The sequence below is a fragment of the Pezoporus wallicus genome, unplaced genomic scaffold, assembly GCF_028554395.1.
Source record: "Pezoporus wallicus isolate ANWC-B61680 ecotype Strahan unplaced genomic scaffold, APGP_CSIRO_Pwel_v1 contig_3817, whole genome shotgun sequence".
In the NCBI taxonomy this organism is placed as follows: Eukaryota; Metazoa; Chordata; class Aves; order Psittaciformes; family Psittacidae; genus Pezoporus; species Pezoporus wallicus.
The window spans coordinates 718,090-735,874 of NW_026635157.1; the positions used below are offsets into that span (position 1 = coordinate 718,090).

General features: G+C 42.0%; 1 protein-coding gene across 6 annotated transcripts in view; it reads left to right on the forward strand.

The window, feature by feature from the left end:
* The window catches only part of MTHFD1L (methylenetetrahydrofolate dehydrogenase (NADP+ dependent) 1 like), a 154,396-nt gene that overhangs the window by 75,571 nt on the left and 61,040 nt on the right, over window positions 1-17,785 (forward strand). For 5 of the 6 annotated variants that reach the window (XM_057405784.1, XM_057405727.1, XM_057405733.1 and 2 more), the window contains 4 exons: window positions 10,729-10,868; window positions 12,499-12,540; window positions 14,689-14,789; window positions 15,184-15,361. In XM_057405784.1, the coding sequence (XP_057261767.1) occupies window positions 10,729-10,868; window positions 12,499-12,540; window positions 14,689-14,789; window positions 15,184-15,361 (461 nt within the window). Of the gene's footprint in view, window positions 1-10,728; window positions 10,869-12,498; window positions 12,541-14,688; window positions 14,790-15,183; window positions 15,362-17,785 lie in introns of those variants that run through there. The other variant, XM_057405714.1, reaches the window with a different exon arrangement.

The window sequence follows — 17,785 nt, forward strand, 5'->3', positions numbered from 1 at the left end:
ACTCCATGCCTGGTATGCCTCGGGTGATTGCACCAAGTGACAGGAGCATTGATCATCCTGATTCAGCGATGGCTCTTTGTTGTGTGACATCCACCACAGACTCAGCCAGCACCACTCTCCTGCCATCCATGTGTGCAGGCACTCTTGTTTTGTGATGAGAGCAAGGGGGAGCATGTATGACTGGCAAGGTGACTTCCTGGCCTTGCCACCTCTCATGGCCATCCCTATGTGAAGTCATGCAGGAGTGCATGAGCACCCACAAACCAGCAGCTAGTGGTGGTGGCTGGTTAAATGGATTTTGTCTCTGAGTTGTGGTAGGCTCTGAGGGTACCCTGTATGGCTGCAAAATAATTACATACTTGTCATTTGCAACACGTATCCTCACTTGTTGCCTGATTGTATTTCTGCTGCTCTTTAGAACTTATGTCATCTTCCAGAGTGTATGCTGAAGTGGTGTTCTGTCTCAAGAATAAGTGCTTTGCATCCCGTCTTTTCTTTTTCATGATTCAAGGCAATATTGGTGCTAACACAGGTGTTACTTCATGGCCATTTGGTGAAATGGGTAGATCTTTTCCAGGGAATAAATCTTCAGGCTCTCTGTCTGCTTCTTGAAGTCAGTGTTTTCCAGATGCTTGGAGTATGACTTCTTCACAGCATGTTCAAGGTGCATTTTCTATAGCTCTTCCAAGGGGAGTAGGAGGATCCAAAACCTGAAAGCTCAATAGAGCTGTCAGTCTCAGCTTCAGTTTGTGGTGGAAGCCTCAGAGAACTGGATCTTTTAAAAGTCAAAGTAAATGAAAGTCTGGTAGTGAGATAGGCAGATGGACATGGTTTAGATGTGATGAAATTTATTTTAAACACTTAGGGCAATACTGGGGGTACCATAAGTTAATATACTCTTTGCAGTTGGGGAATTATACAAGAATGGCATTAAATGAAGATCCATCTGTGCTGCTGTTACTTATTCCTTCCATGCAGCTCCAAATAAAAAAGTGGTGAGGATTTCATTTTGTAATTACCAGAAGGCTAATAATTCTTTTCCAAAGGCCATGATGATCTCTTAAGCAGAGATACTTGAGATGACGTAATTGCCTTATTCCTGTGTCATTAATTGTGCTCCACTTTAAAAACATGGTCATTTGTCTTATGAGCAAATGATATTCTGTTACCTCAAAGGAAACGTGCTATGAATGGTAAAAGGATGCAACCTAAAATTCACAATTCTTCTGTTTGAACTTTTCTAATTAATATAGTAATAAAAGGAGGTTAGAAAAGGGGAAACTGTGTATATTTGTTTTGTGTATTCCATTATGCATTACAATTCCTGTCAGGGGCCAACACCCTAAGAATTATGAGACTTTAGGTAAGTATAGGACACAGGAGTTAAGAGAAAGTGACTAAAACCCAGCAGACTTAGCAGAGGAATTCAGAGGAACATGTAGCCCATGAAGCCATATACAGCTCATTTTATTTATATTAGAATGAATTGTTTGTAAGATGTCTTCAGGTTTTTAATCTCTAGTAATAAATATAAATAACAAGCTCATTATTAGTGAGTTGTGGGAACATGTCAAGTTTTACATCTGAAATATCTGAGTATGGTTTGACAAAGTGGCTAGGGATGAATTAAGAGTTTTCTACCATTTAAATCAGTATCTCCCTTCCTTCCTCTGCTTTTGCTTTTTTACTTTTGCTGCTTTTTTGACCATGTTGAGACCCTTGTCTGGTCTCACTTGAGTTGATTCAAATCTAACTCAGTGGAAATTTTTCTGTTGTAGTTGATATGTGTTTTTCAGTTTGTTTTCTGGTTAGCATATTCCAGTAGTTTGCCTTCCAATTAGATGAGTGCCAAAACCTGTGGGAAGTCTGGGCAGCATAGAGGAAAGGAGAGAGCAGGGGGTAAATGTTGGAAGACTTAAGAGGGAACAGGAATTCCCCTTTCAGCAAGGCAGGGTGCTCATTTGATCAAGCCACAGTGTAAAACCATGCCCTAAATTGGTGCTTTGCAGGAAGGAATCACTGCAGTTGCACTTCTGCATATTTTCAAGAGGGGGAGGCAAGCAGAGCTGTGGAGATGTGCAGGGCATGCTTTCTGTCTTGCTCCTGTCAGCTCCTGGATTTTTCAGTTTGATTTCCCCCCTTGAATTTCAAATCCAACATGTGCAGCCTATATATATAAGCAGGCATTTAAAACCACAAAGAGGAATTGTATCCTTAATTGTTAGAGAATTGAGATTGAAGGGCTATCTTCACCTTCTAGCAAATAAAGTGAACTTTCTTTTTTCATTTCTTGTCTGTAGTCTGGGAATAATCTGTATGAGTCATTGTGCATATTCATTTGTTTAAGGTACGGGAATCTTTTGGAGAGTTAACAGCGGTTGGCATCTAAAGTGAGTAACTGTGAGAGGTTTTGCTATAACCTTTAGTTTCTTACTTAAAGCTGCTCTGCATTTAAATGGTAAAGTTCATCTCTTATGGAAAAATAAATGTTTCTGAGCAAAAGGTTGAAATAGTTTGTTAAGGGGAATCATCATTTAAATGAAGTATATTCCTGGGAGCTGAGCTTGCCATGCAGCCCTGGCTGCCGGGAGGCAGGCAGTGATGTCCTGAGACTGTCAACCACCGGCAGCAGGTCTCCTTTGAAGGAAGGCAGCATGAGTGGAACTGCTACTGTCATGGGGTGTGATGGCAGGGTACTTGAATGCAAATCTTTGTTTCAGTTGACATTTTGTTTATGTGGAGAAGTTGAAAATTTCAACAAGACTTTTTTCCCTCCAAAGAAATTTATATTAGGAGGGGTCTCAAGTGCTAGAACTTGAGTACTGCAGCTTGGGAGGTACGCCAGTAGAACCAGAAACTGGACATTTACAGTGTGCCTCTCTGGGTATGCTCATGCAGGTGGGCTTTTCTGTCTATGTTTGGAGAGAATTCCACACAGAGAGTCTGAAGTGAATAGTATTTTTACTATTGAACATAACTTCATGTAATCTGCTTTCTGAGAGTAAAGTTTATTTTGCTTATGACCTCTTTCAGAAGAAATCCCATTAATAGTTGTTAAAAATGTGATCCCTTTGGCTTAAGAATCCAGGACTGCTGTATCTTCTGGTTCAGGCAAAAGTGTGTATTGGTGGTCAAAACTCAGAAAACTGCAGTGCCCGTACCTCTGCAGAACACATACTGCCCTGGCATCTTTCTTTAGCAAAGAGTGAAAAATGCCTGTTACCTCCAATGAGATTTTGTTCTGCTTAACTAAGTGGCGAATATTTTTCCTATTACCTTTTTTCCTAGGCCTAACAATAACAACATAATACTTTGTTAGCCTCTGCAAATTGTTTTCCTCATGCCATGAAAAATGTTCAGCAGAAAGATGCTGTACTTTGTGGCCAGCAGTGGTAGCAGTGAGTGCCTGTATTGAGTGCCATCTGTGAATGCACTGGAAGAAAAATGAACAGGAAAACTCCCTCTGTTGGGGGGGGGGGAATAGAAGAGAAAAAAAGTATCTGTTACATTCCAAAATCAGTCATAATAATGGAAGTTCACATTAAACATTTGCCAGAGTCAGCATGAACAAACATCTGGTTTATTCATCCTTAGTTATACTAACAAAAATATGATATCCTGTTAGAGAAATCACTGATCATCCTAGTTTATTTTGGCAGTTGTGCACCTTGGTATTTTTCACTTAAACATGAACATATCAGTACTTTACAGCTAGCATGCCTCCAGCTCCAGGTTCACAGTTCATGTGCTTCTGTGACTTTGAACTCTTCTTTTCCTGAGTTTACCAGCAGACAGCTGCACCAGAACAGATATGTTTACATGTGGGGAGTAAATGGCAGCTTGCAGCTCAGAGTTTCCATTTCTTTTTACATTGTTCAGGAATCCAGGCTCACAATTTGTGTCCTAAAGGTTTGCCTCGTGTGTATGCATCTGACATGGCGCTTTATAGTACAAATGTTTTATTTTGACATTGATTTGTTGATAAAAAGGGCTGACTAGGGAGAAGCTACTTTCACTGGAAATTACCCTCAGTTTATATCACTTGTGGGTGAAATATCTTTAAAAAAAACCCAAAACCTAAATATCACTTTCTCTAAGGCTTTAACACATATGTAAATGTGAGGCTAATGTGAAACCACTTTATGCAGCTAAAGCATGATAAATGTAATTCTAGTTGGAGAAAAATTATGTTTCGTATTAAACATAATGATGAAATCTGATTAGCTGCTTAAACCATGACATTCTATTTGAGCTATTGTCATGTGTAGGTGATAAAATATTCCCAGATGTGCTTGGCAAGGCAGTACTTCCATGAAGAGGTTATGGTAATTATAAACAAGAAACAAAACCATCACAGTGATTTGTTCATTTGCATGAACAATAAAGTGGAATTGGAGACTGATGTTGAATGAGATTTGTCTCAACACCAACCCCTGAAGGAGGAGTAACCACCTGTTACTGGTCTCCAGCTGGACATTGAGCCATTGACCACAACTCTTTGTGTGCAGCCATCCAGCCAGTTCTTTATCCACCAAGTGGTCCATCCATCAAATTGATGTCTCTCCAATTTAGAGACAAGGATGTCATGTGGGACAGTGTCAAACGCTTTGCACAAGTCCAGGTAGATGACATCAGCTGCTCTACCCCTGTCCATCAGTTCTGTAGCCCTATCATAGAAGGCCACCAAATTGGTCAAGCAGGATTTCCCTTTAGTGAAGCCATGCTGGCTGCCACAAGCACCTGGTTGTTTTTAGCATGCTTTCCTTGAGAATCTGCTCCAAGATTTTGCCAGGCACAGAGGTGAGACTGACTGGTCTGTAATTCCCTGGGTCATCCATTTTCCCCTTCTTGAAAATGGGGAATCTTCCCCTTTTTCCAGTCATCAGGAACTTCACCTGACTGCCATGATTTTTCAAATATGATGGACAGTGGCCTAGCAACTTCATTTGCCAGCTCCTTCAGGACCCACGGATGGGTTTCATCGGGGCCCATGGACTTGTGCACATTCAGATTCCTAAATTAACCTCGAACCAGATCCTCTCCTACAGTGGGCCCAAGATCTTCATTCTCACAGTCCCCGCATCTGCCTTCCAAGACTTGGGTGGTGTGGTCAGAGACCTTGCTGGTGAAGACTGAGGCAAAGAAGTCTCAGCCTTCTCCAAACCCAGGGTAGCCAGTTCTCCCGATAGCGTCCAGAGAAGGGCCATGTTGTCCCTAGTCTGTCTTTTGTTTGCTACATACCTATAGAATCACTTCCTGTTATCTTTCACATCCCTTGCCAGATTTAATTCTAACTGGGCCTTAGTTTTCCTGACCTGGTCCCTAGCTTCCCAGACAACATCCCTGTATTCTTCCCAAGCCTCCTGTCCTTGCTTCCACCTTTTATAAGCTGCTTTTTTGCCCTCCAAGTTTCCTCAGCAGCTCCTTATCCATCTGTGGAGGTCTCCTGGCCCTCCTGCTGCACTTCCTTCTAGTTGGGATGCAACATTCCTGAGCTTGCAGCAGGTGATCCTTGAATATCAACCAACAGTCTTGGGCCCCCCTTCCCTCTAGGGCTGTATCCCACGGAACCATGCGCAGCAGGTTCCTGAAGAGGCCAAAGTCTGCTCTTTTGAAGTCCAGAGCAGTGAGCTTGCTGCACGCTGTTCTCACTGTCCTGAGGATCTCAAACTCGACCATCTCATGATGGCTGCATCCAAGGCTGCCCTGGAGCGTCACATTTCCAACGAGCCCTTCCCTGTTGGTGAGCACAAGGTCAAGCACGGCACCTCACCTTCCTGCAGAAGGAAGTTGTCTTCCACACAATCGAGGAACCTCCTGGATTGCTTGTGCTGGGCCATACCATCCCTCCAACAGATATCAGGGTGGTTGAAGTCCTCCATGAAAACAAGGGCCTGCGAGTGTGAGGCTGTTCCTGTCTGTTTATAGAGAGCTTCATCCACAGAGTCCTCCTGATTGGGCAGCCTGACACAGACCTTTCTGGTGAACTCTTTGCCCTCAGAATTGAGGCTCCTGCATGCTGTATTTCACCTTGCTCTGGTGTTGAATGTATCCTCTCTGTAGCTACTCACCTCGGCAAAATGTAATATATGTACTAATTGCAAGATTTGACATATGGCCTGCTATTAAAAGTAATGTAATGGTAGTGCACTGCTGATACATGAAATTTTAATTTTTAATCCTCATTCTAACCTTCCTTATGATACTTAGGTTGTAAAATAGAAGCATAAAATCAAGCAACAGAGCGTTTGCAGAATTAGGGTTTGCATTTTATATGACTACACAGGAGGAGAGTCAAGAGAGCTTTTCTCACTGAAAATTACATCCAGAAAATAATATTTTCATATTTGTCCAGATCATTGTCCAGCCTTGTCAGTGCAAGAATGGGATCCAGAATGCAAAGCAAGGCCTGGAACTGTAAAAATCCTGGGCTGGCATATGTTGTCATGGGATTGTGTTCTCAGGCTGGAAATGCAAATATCTGTATGTTTTCTGTTACCTTACTGAAGGCAAAAAAATTACGTCTTTACTTTCCTTAAAACTGCTGGGTTTGTGGCCAGGAAATCGGAGAAAGCAGTTAACATCATGCTGACATCATCACATCTATTACAAACCTCTTACCTGCTTGTGGGGCAGCTGCCCAGGTAGCAGTGATTGATGGGGCTGCAAAATGGCTGCTTGGCAGGGGACAGGATAAAGAGCTTTTGGGGAGGGGAACTGAAGCTGGGTAAAGACTGTGTGGGCAGATAATAGTGGTTGTGTTAAACTGTCTTTCACTTGAGGTACAACAGACCACATCTGCCTAGGTATACATTTGTTCCCAAAAATCTGTATCAGTTCACCTGTAATTTCTAATCGCCTTCTGTTGGCAAACTGTGTAAATGAAATAACTGAAATAGGTGAGTGCTTGTATCACTTTAAATTTCTGTTGTTACATTTAAAGTTATTAGCTGTTTTATCTCATAATCTCTAAATGTTGACTAGCTTGAAACTTCCCTTTTGTAGTCTGTATTTGTTTTTCATTGACTCTTCCATTTGAAAGCAGGAAACAATCTGAAAGTAATTGTATTAAGTGTTTTAGCACAAAGATTTTAAAGTATAATAGCTTGGCATATTACTCTATCTTCTCACTATTCCTTGGAGGGGATAAAATGTAGTTGCAACTTTCATCCAGGCAGCTTTTCTACTACATCCTGTTTCCTTCCGCACACTGGAGAAAGCACTGGTGTTGGTCTCCCTTTCCTTTGTTTCAAATGAAGAAATCCCATTCTCCATGTTGCAGCACTCTCCTCAGTGAACATCGGTGTTCTGTTAGCTTTTTGGATATTGAGATGTGATTTGGGTTGTTTTGGAAAATGTGCATTTTTCCCTCTACATCAAAGGAAATCATTGCAAAGAATAGAAAAATACGCATAGCTACTCAGGTAAGTGCACTGCACAATTTTTCTCAGCATTTTCCATGGCTGTTTAGACTGTCTGAAGGGTGGCTAACACCTTCGTGAGAGCTGTGAATGCTATGTGAGCAGTTGCTGTGCTTCCTGGAAGGCTGGCATCTCACTTTTCTCTCACTAAAAGGTAGACTTGCAATCCACCTTTCTCTGAGGAAAACTGACCCTTCAAAACCCAAACAACTTCCCCTTGCTTCACCAAGGGGAAATCCTGCCTGACCAGTTTGGTGGCCTTCTATGGTAGGGCTACAGAACTGATGGACAGGGGTAGAGCAGTTGACGTCATCTGCCTGGACTTGTGCAAAGCCTTCCACACTGTCCCGCATGACATCCTTGTCTCTAAATTGGAGAGACATCAATTTGATGGATGGACCACTTGGTGGATAAAGAACTGTCTGGATGGCCGCACGCAAAGAGTTGTGGTCAATGGCTCAATGTCCAGCTGGAGACCAGTAACAAGTGGTGTCCCTCAGGGATCTGTGTTGGGACCGGTCTTGTTTAACATCTTGGTCGCTGACACGGACAGTGGGATTGAGTGCGCCCTCAGCAAGTTTGCCGATGACACCAATCTGTGTGGTTCGGTTGATACGCTGGAGGGAAGGAATGCCATCCAGAGGGACCTTGACACGCCTGTGAGGTGGGCTGATGCCAGCCTCATGAGGTTTAACCATGCCAAGTGCAAGGTCCTGCACCTGGGTCAGAGCAATCCTAGGCACAGCTACAGGTTGGGCAGAGAAGAGATTCAGAGCAGCCCTGTGGAGAAGGACTTGGGGGTGTTGGTCGATGAGAAAATGAGCATGAGCCAGCTTCAGTGTGCGCTCGCAGCCCAGAAGGCCAACCATATCCTGGGCTGCATCAAAAGAGCGTGACCAGCAGGTCAAAGGAGGTGATCCTGCCCCTCTACTCTGCTCTTGTGAGACCTCACCTGGAGTATTGTGTGCGGCTCTGGTATCCTAAACATAAAAAGGACATGGAACTGTTGGAACAAGTCCAGAGGAGGGCCACCAGGATGATCAGGGGACTGGAGCACCTCCTGTATGAAGATAGGCTGAGAAAGTTGGGGCTGTTCAGCCTGGAGAAAAGAAGGCTGCGTGGAGACCTCATAGCAGCCTTCCAGTATCTGAAGGGGGCCTATAGGGATGCTGGGGGGGGCCTCTTCACTAGGGACTGTAGTGATAGGACAAGGGGTAATGGGTTCAAACTTAAACAGGGGAAGTTTAGACTGGAGGTAAGGAAGAAGTTGTTTACTGTGAGGGTGGTGAGGCACTGGAATGTGTTGCCCAGGGAAGTTGTGAATGCTTCATCCCTGGTGGTGTTCAAGGTTGGACAGAGCCTTGGGTGACATGGTTTAGTGTGAGGTGTCCCTGCCCATGGCAGGGGGGTTGGAATTAGATGATCTTAAGGTCCTTTCCAACTCTAACTATTCTATAATTCTAAAAGGCTTGGCATGAAAAAGATTAACTCCCTGGAAACTCTGTTTGGAAATGTTAGGAGACTGCTATGTGTATAAGCTGGCAATTGCTAAGAGACAAATTATTTTCCCACCCTCTCAAGTACTTGGTAGTTTATCTATTGTTTATATTAAAGATTGATCATGGTTATATATTCGTGACTCAGAGGTCTCATTAATCACCCTGTACCACAGAAGAGACCAGAGGAGAAGAATGGGGGTTACTGGAAAGCAGTCATGTGATCCCTGGCTCTGCTTTTAATATGACTTATCCTGGCATTAGCTTTGTTCCTGTGAATTATTGTGTTTGTGTTAACCTCTTTTTTTTTGTTTCCATGTGTGGTATGTCTCTTTCTCAGGGCTGTTCAGTAAAAGATAATATACTTATTACAATGATTTTGGAGAATGTTAATCATGACACTCGCCATATTGCTATTTCAAGAGGTCTCTGCTCTCGCGCAGCCACCCCCTTGTTTGCTACTTCTTCCTTCCTCCCCCCAGCCGTTTCCTCCTTCTGAGCAGAGCTACACAGGCAATTGTTTCAGCGTGTGCAAAACGAAGAAGAGGTGGAAAGGGACCAGTGGGGCAAGGACAAATGTACAAAGGCTGGAACTTCCTAAAGCGCATTGGCTGCCAACAGAAAGATACTTCCTCCCACAGCAGCAGAGCAGATCTGTGCCTCCTCCTCCTCAACCCTGCTGAAGATTTCCAGCCCCAAAATGTTCAATCAGCTGTTTGTGGTCCCCTCTGATCCTAAGCATGAGAGTTAAAACTGCTGTCATGAGTGCGAGAAAGAAAAGAAAATTTACTAGTTTTGCAAGCTGATTGGGATTATAAATGCATGTTACCAGCCCTGCTTAGAGTCGGGTCCAGAAGCCTCAGGAGCAAGCTGTTTTCCCACCCTGCCTGAAAATCCCTTCAAATCTTCCAGCAGTACACGCTGAACCCACCTCTTTCAGTTTGTTCTGGTGGGAAATAGTTACATTGGCAAATTTTCAACCAACAGAAGACTTAATCCCGTGATTTTTTTATCTTTTTTTAAATTACTGTGTGCTTGTAATTTGTCTCATGAAAAGAAATTTGGATTTTGAAAGAGATAATTGAAATAATAGATATTTAAAAAAAGTCATTGAAGAGACTGATGTGGTTTAATAGAGATTAGCTTCTCTTTTATTTGTAGATCCGCTAAAAATATTGTGCCAGGTGTATCCTAATTCTGTACCCATTTTTCTCCTGGGTCATATTACACTAATGTCTGACTTTGGTGCAAAATTCCACTATAAAATTCACTATTTAATAGTATCTTCAACACTGAGACATGGCAGTAGCTGCTGTTTTAATTAAGCATCCTCTTCACAAAAGCAAGAAATCATCAGAAGTTCTGCAAACCTAGGAGAATTTAGGCCCATTAGTTGTGATAGAAGCATATCATTAGTGAAATCAAGAGAGGAGGAATAATATAAGGGAGTCTTACTTGTGTAAGACATTTAAAATAAATGTAATTACACAGAAACAGCCATTGTAGAGGACTAGATGTTTTTAAAATACTTTGATTCAAACTATTTTGGATTTCTTGGGGGTTTTCCCCCCATGTGACTTCTTCTGATGACATATTGTGTATATCAAGAATAAAGTAATTTATTTCTGAGGTGGGAATAGTTTTTTAATCAGACTCAGTAATGTAAATAGACCTCTATTTGAAAGTTCATTCAAAACTGAGTACTAGTGTATATTTAAGTGCACTGTATGCTGAAGTAGAAATATCTCCCAGTGTTTAACTGAAAGCATGTTTTATGTGTGGTTTTGTTTTGTTTTTGTAATGTTTAACAGTAACTGAGGCTGGCTTTGGTGCTGACATTGGGATGGAGAAATTCTTCAACATCAAATGCAGAGCTTCTGGCTTAGTTCCCAGTGTGGTTGTACTTGTTGCTACAGTGAGGGCTTTGAAGATGCATGGAGGCGGGCCAAATGTAAGTTTTTGCACCTTTTTAGAGAATAAAATTGTTGCTGATGTTTGAAATAAATGAAATATCTTGGTTTAAGAAATACTGGGGGTAGCCTGTGGGCCAGTATTTAGATATCCTTCTTGAGTTACCTCATTATATAGAAGTTACCTCTATGCAGGAATGGGAAGACACAGGTGAAAGAGGAGGGATGAAAGAACTCTGTAGAAGTATTAAATCTTGCTAATTTGCTTGCATGAAATAAAAAGCTGTAATACGTATATGTATTCTTTTCCCTGCCTTTTGAAATAGTGTTTGTAAGCACACTCAGCTTACAAACTCAGCACTTTCCCAGCCAGTAGTCAAAGGCTGGAAAAGTTGGCAGCTCAGGAGGAATTTGAAAGGTTTGGGTTGCAGTATGCACGTAGAAGTAGTGAACATTCTTAGGGAAGGTTTTGTGATTTGTTTCACTGCAATAATGGAAATCCTTCTGTCCTTCCAATATGCTCAGTTTAATTCCCTCAGGGATACTGAGGTAACTGATAAAATTTTGCAAGTGTTTTCCCAGTGTACCAAAAGTCACCAGTATATTGGTTTTTGCTATTTAAACCATGAAGAGGCTTGTACAGATTACTGATTGTAGAAGTACTCCTCAGTCACGCAGACAGACACACTTTCATCTGTCCAGCAGCATGCAAGAGGTGATGCTACCAGGGAAACAGTCTCACTGGGTGAAAATGCCAGAGCTGTTTCCACAGCCACAAAATTTTGGAATGCATAGTCTCCCTTAGAGCTAATCATTTCTTAGCGCTAAAGCTGAGTTGTCCTTTTTCAGTGTTTCAGTTTGATATGTAACTTCTTACATTTTTAGTCCAGTTTTAATGCAAGTTTTCTTCATTTTTACTGATAATCTTCCATACCTACCAATGCAGATGTATTGTCATGTGTGTATCATTTAATCTAGCAAAAAATAGAACTTAAATGTCTTAATAACTGTTTCTACTTCTGTCTGATCTGTATCTTTAGAAGTATCAAGCTTTCATTTTTTTACATAATGTATCATAGGGGCATGTAGAGTACCAGATATTTTCACTGGGAGATTAGCTATGAAATGGACCAAAACCAAAGTGACTAAGTCCAGTACCTGGGATCAATGTATTGAGGTCCTTGTAGATTCAGAATAGTACTCTGATGGTACTCTTTATCTGTGTACCTTTGTGCTTTCCAGCAGGGTAAATTATTTGCATTCAGCTCCTTGTTATGGGCACTAATTACAGGACACCCAAAGATGATGTTCTTCTAGACAGCTGTGTAACTGTTACTCCTTCAGCCAGCTGTTGGAGGTTGCTGTTCATTGTCTTTGCTCTGCTGGTGCATTGTTAAGCATGGGATCCAATTACCTCCCCTCTAATAAGTCTTTTACAACTAGTTGCTGAATTACTACCTGTATCTTGATATTCAAATACAGTAGGAAGTGTTGATTTTCTCCATGTGTTAGTTTTATTGGAATAAAAAAGAAGCTACAGTTGAGCTGAGATGTTGCACGCAATGTTATGGCCTGACTGGCAGGATGAAAAGTAAGCAAAAGCGCGCTTGTGATCAATTAGGATTATGACAAGTGTCAATCTGTGATGATCTCGATTGTTTATTATTCCAGGTAACTGCTGGTGCCCCCTTGAAGAAAGAATACACAGAAGAGGTAAGAGAAGCTATTACAAAACTTCAGGAGAAGTTTTTGTTTAAAGGGACATACTAACATGGTGTATGGAGAGTCAGAACTTGTTCTTCTGGATGGATGGTGTGCACCCTCATGTTTGACAATAGCATGCTCTAACGCTGACATTCAGTGAACACCTTTAACAGGCATTGCCAACAAGTATCACAGTATCACAGTATGTTAGAGATTGGAAGGGACCTCGAAAGATCATCTAGTCCAATCCCCCTGCCAGAGCAGGAACACCTAGATAATGTTACACAGGAATGCGTCCAGGCGGGTTTTGAATGTCTCCAGGGAAGGAGACTCCACAACCTCCCTGGGCAGCCTGTTCCAGTGTTCCGTCACCCTCACTGAGAAGAAGTTTCTTCTCAAGTTTAAGTGGAACCTCTTGTGTTCCAGTTTGTACCCATTACCCCTTGTCCTATCATTGTTTGCCACTGAGTAGAGCCTGGCTCCGTCCTCGTGACACTCCCCCTTTATATATTTATAGACACTGATAAGGTCACCCCTCAATCTCCTCTTCTCCAAACTATAGAGACCCAGCTCCCTCAGTCTTTCCTCATAAGGGAGATGTTCCACTCCCTTAATCATCTTTGTTGCCCTGCGCTGGACTCTCTCCAGCAGCTCCCTGTCCTTCTTGAACTGAGGGGCCCAGAACTGGACACAATACTCCAGATGCGGTCTCACCAGGGCAGAGTAGAGGGGAAGGAGGACCTCTCTCGACCTACTAACCACCGCCCTTCTAATACACCCCAGGATGCCATTGGCCTTCTTAGCCACAAGGGCACAGTGTTGGCTCATGGTCATCCTGTTGTCCACTAGGACCCCCAGGTCCCTCTCCCCTACACTGCTTTCTAACAGGTCGTTCCCCAACCTATACTGGAACCTGGGGTTGTTCCTGCCCAGATGCAGGACTCTACACTTTCCCTTGTTATATTTCATCAAGTTACTCCCTGCCCAACTCTCCAGCCTATCCAGGTCTCGCTGGATGGCAGCACAGCCTTCTGGCATATCAGCCACTCCTCCCAGCTTAGTGTCATCAGCAAACTTGCTGATAGTACACTCAATTCCCTCATCTAAATCATTGATGAATATATTAAATAATACCGGTCCCAGTACTGACCCTTGAGGCACTCCACTAGTCACAGGCCTCCAACTAGACTCAGCCCCATAGACTACAACTCTCTGGCTTCTCTCCTTCAGCCAGTTCGCAGTCCACCTCACTACCTGATCATCCAGTCCACACTTCCTCATTTTAGCCGTGAGGATGCTGTGGGAGACTGTGTAAAGCCATGTCATCTTCCCCCAGCCACTTAGTGTTATCCCTCTTGTGTGTGCTGTGTGTGACTGCATGGTAGATTGTACTGAGAAACTGAGCTGGCTGAAAAATAGCTTTTTACCAGTAGTTTTTCCAGACCCACAGAATTGTCAGGCTGCTCAGCTCTTCAGTCCGTCATAGTGTCGTTTAAGGAAGCACAAGAGCAGAGTGGTGCAGAGGTCAAAAACACTCCCTGAAATTAATGATAGCTTAACCTATTCATTAAACAACAGGTTTAATCTCTTTGTGCTTCACATTTGGTGTTGGGTGTCACTCTTCAAACAAGAGTGTATTCTCTTGTTTGAGAGGTTTGTTTTCCTGTCTGTTCACTGTAGACAAATTATGGTCTTTTGGTTTTATCAGACTAAGGGATATGTGTGTTGTTACAATTAAGGCCTACAAAGTGTGGGGTAACAGAATAAATAAGGAAACCCAGTAATATGTTTTTTTTTCTGGGATATGTATGTATATATAGATTAGACTATGCATCTAGCACCTCTAGAGGCTAACAGCCCTTTCACAATTGTGACAGGCAACAAGTCATCAGCTGCACTGTCGTCTTCTGTCCTAGAATACAGCAATACATTCATGTACAAGTTTTGGGGACTGCTTAGTTACTTAAATTTGTCTGTTGCTTATTAGCTGAAATGTGAATTAATAAGTGTCAGATATTTTTGTCTGGAAGCATTTTACTTGTCTGCAACTGTCATGATCAGCACTCTTTATGTTCAGTTTAATTTATGGAAAATTCTTTGGCTGGAGAAGACTTCATGTATCTTACAATTTCCATTAATTTTTTTTTAAATGCACAGAATCTCCAGCTGGTAGCTGATGGCTGCTGTAATCTACAAAAACAGATTCAGATTGCTCAGCTCTTTGGAGTTCCTGTTGTGGTTGCTCTAAACATCTTCAAGTAAGTCTAGTCTTTCATTACTTTTGTGAGTAAATTCACAGTTAAAATTTCACACTGTTCTTGATTTTTATATTAATCCATTTTGGCATGGACCAGTTAAGCTATTAAAGAATTTCCTTTTTCCATTATGAATATAAAGACCTTTAAATCCTAACTTGTTTCTAAGGTTTTAAAACCACTAAAAAAAGTATATACTGTTATGGAACTATTAATCTTACACGCAAATTGCCTATAACACATATATATACTGTGTATAACTGCGTTATGTATATGGCACCGTTTCTGTGTAGACTGGCTTTACAACTGTTGATTGTAGAATAAGGCTAAGTATATAATGTTATAAAAGAGAGCTAATTAAAAAAAAAATAATGAGATGGAACTGTTTGGTTGGCAGAACCGACTCTGCTGCTGAGGTTGATCTGGTGTGTAAGATTGCAAAGCAGTCTGGAGCATTTGATGCTGTACCCTGCAATCACTGGTCAGCTGGTGGTGGAGGAGCAGTAAAATTAGCTCAAGCTGTGGAAGAGGCAGCCAGGCAGAAAACCAGTTTCAAGTATCTCTACAGCTTGGAGGTAGGAGGGTTTATTTGGTCTTCTGAAGGGCTGGTTGGTCCATTGTTTGCGGTTTTTACGGTTGTTTTTTGTTCTGTTTTAATAAATGAATGCTGCATCAGTGTTGGATTTAAAACAAGAACATTGCAACAAAGCTATCTCGGCTTAAAATCACAAAAGCTGGAGAGAACAAAACAATCTGTGGCTTATCTAATCAGAGGAGCAGGATACTTGCTGGTAATGCTGGTTATTTAGTGCATTGAATGATGATTCTGATACTTTCTTGTTTAACATAAAAGTATGTCTGTAGGTGAAACATTCACAAATTATTCTGGGAGACTTCTCCACAAAGACCTCACAGACGTGATATTTGTCCTGACAATCAGCTAAAATGAAATATAGTTACTGTTTCACTGTCATGGCCATTGCACCAAGTTGTGGCTCTCTGAAGCATTCAGTCTCTGTATGAGAAGGTAGCAAGTACACACTCATGCTACATCTGCTCAGAAAGACAGGTCTATGCAGAGAGAAAGCACTCCATTTACCAGCACCCACTTACACACCCACAGCCGTCAGATGAACATGAGGAACGTAGGTTGCCCAGTCCTGCTCCTTCTCTCCTGCCAGTAAAGATTGGAGTCTTCTAGCACAATATGACACACGTGATATATGGGTCACTGCTGCTGTAAGCCTTAGATCCTCAGTCTTTTCAGGAGCAGCCTGCAGTACCCCTGTCCTGCTCCAGTTGCTGGCAACAGGATCCACTGAGGTTCACAGCTCACTCCAGCTGCTGGTAATCATACCTCTCCTCCTGCTCTTTAGCATTCATACATACTCATCTAGAGTAGAAAGCACAGCCACACAGAAGGTAGAAATCAGATTTAATGAGAGCAGAGGACAGACTGTAGTCCTCAAGCTCAGACTTCAGTCAGACAAGCTGCTAACCAGACACCTTTACACTCAACTGGCCCTATCTTCCCCTTTTCCCTGTATTTTTTTCCCATACTTCTTCCTCCTCAATCCATCTTGATTATGTTTGTTCCCCATCCTTGGTCCTTCTACTAAACATGCCCTAACAATCTTTATGCATTTCCATAGTCCCCTTCAAAAATCCTCTCGTGAGTTTCACACTCATGTAAAATGCTCTTCTTCCTACAGCAAACCTGTGCTGCTGTAGCCAGTCACACCCTTTCATTTGCAAAGTTTTCTGATGAGTTTCTCCATTGACTCTCCATTTCACACCAAGGACAATGGTCCCATCCTTCCCCTTGTATGGTTTTAGGCAACAAGCAATTCAATGTGCTCTTATTTTCACTGATTAGGTTTTCCCACTGATTACGTTACTAGGGTTCCTCCACCTATCATTGTTCCTCTGATCCTTGCTTGGGTTTTGTGTTTAATTTGCTTAGTCAGTTAGTCAGATAACCTAACAAAGGATATTGTAGTCCAAATTTCAGTTCTGAGATTGAAGACTCAGGGACTATGTTATTGCCGTTGTCTGTCTGCAAAGTAACATCTCAGCAGCATGAACTGCCAAGAGGAGCAGCTTGCAAGGAAGGGCTGCTCAGGCCCCTGAAAGTACTATGCTGGAGTTCCTCCATGCAGGCAGAACATTTGGAGGGTTTTATTGCTGAGAAGGTTATACAAATGATTTCTCAGGACATTTCTGACTGTCCAAATGTGGGTGGGTTAAAATTTGGGCAGCAAAACAGACTTCTCTGGCACCAAAGAAGCCCTTGTCAAATTTCAGATCCTGTTGCCCAGTTGATAGTGCTACTTAACTTTCTTTACAAAATACATGAATGGTATTTTTTAACAGCAGAACCTCAGCTTCATTCTTTTAAATGGCTGAAAGTTCCTGTTTTGATTCTTCTCTCCAATAAAAAGTTCAGCCTGAGGTAGGTATGCCCTGTGTTGTCTTTCACTCTCCTCCCTGATATGTACCCCATATCTGTTGCACCCATTTTATTTCTTCTTTCCACCTCTCACGTTGTTTTCCCAAATGTCAGTAATTCAGCCAACTCCTATTGGTATTAACTACTGCCTACACAGAATAGAGGGAAATTGAGAATTTGAGTGCTGCAGCATCTATTCAAACCATTTTTCCCACAGAACATTTTTACAGCCAAAAAATGGATGATGTATCTGCCTTTTTGAGTTTGTCTCTAATGAGATACTTTGGAAACAGAGGATATCATTTTTCGGGTTTTGCATAATAAAATAGAAACAAAAAATAATCTTTCAGAAATACTTGTAATAGTTTTCCCTATAGGACACTTATGTTACAGAGATAGTACGTTATCATTTGATGAGTCCCAAGCTCTGGTGTTACAGTATTCCATGTAGGTTACAGTCTTGTGGTATGAATGAGTAGAAAGGATTGGTAAGGGTGGAGTATGACGGAAGAAAATGAGATTGATTTCTACTTTAATGTCTTTCCCAGAC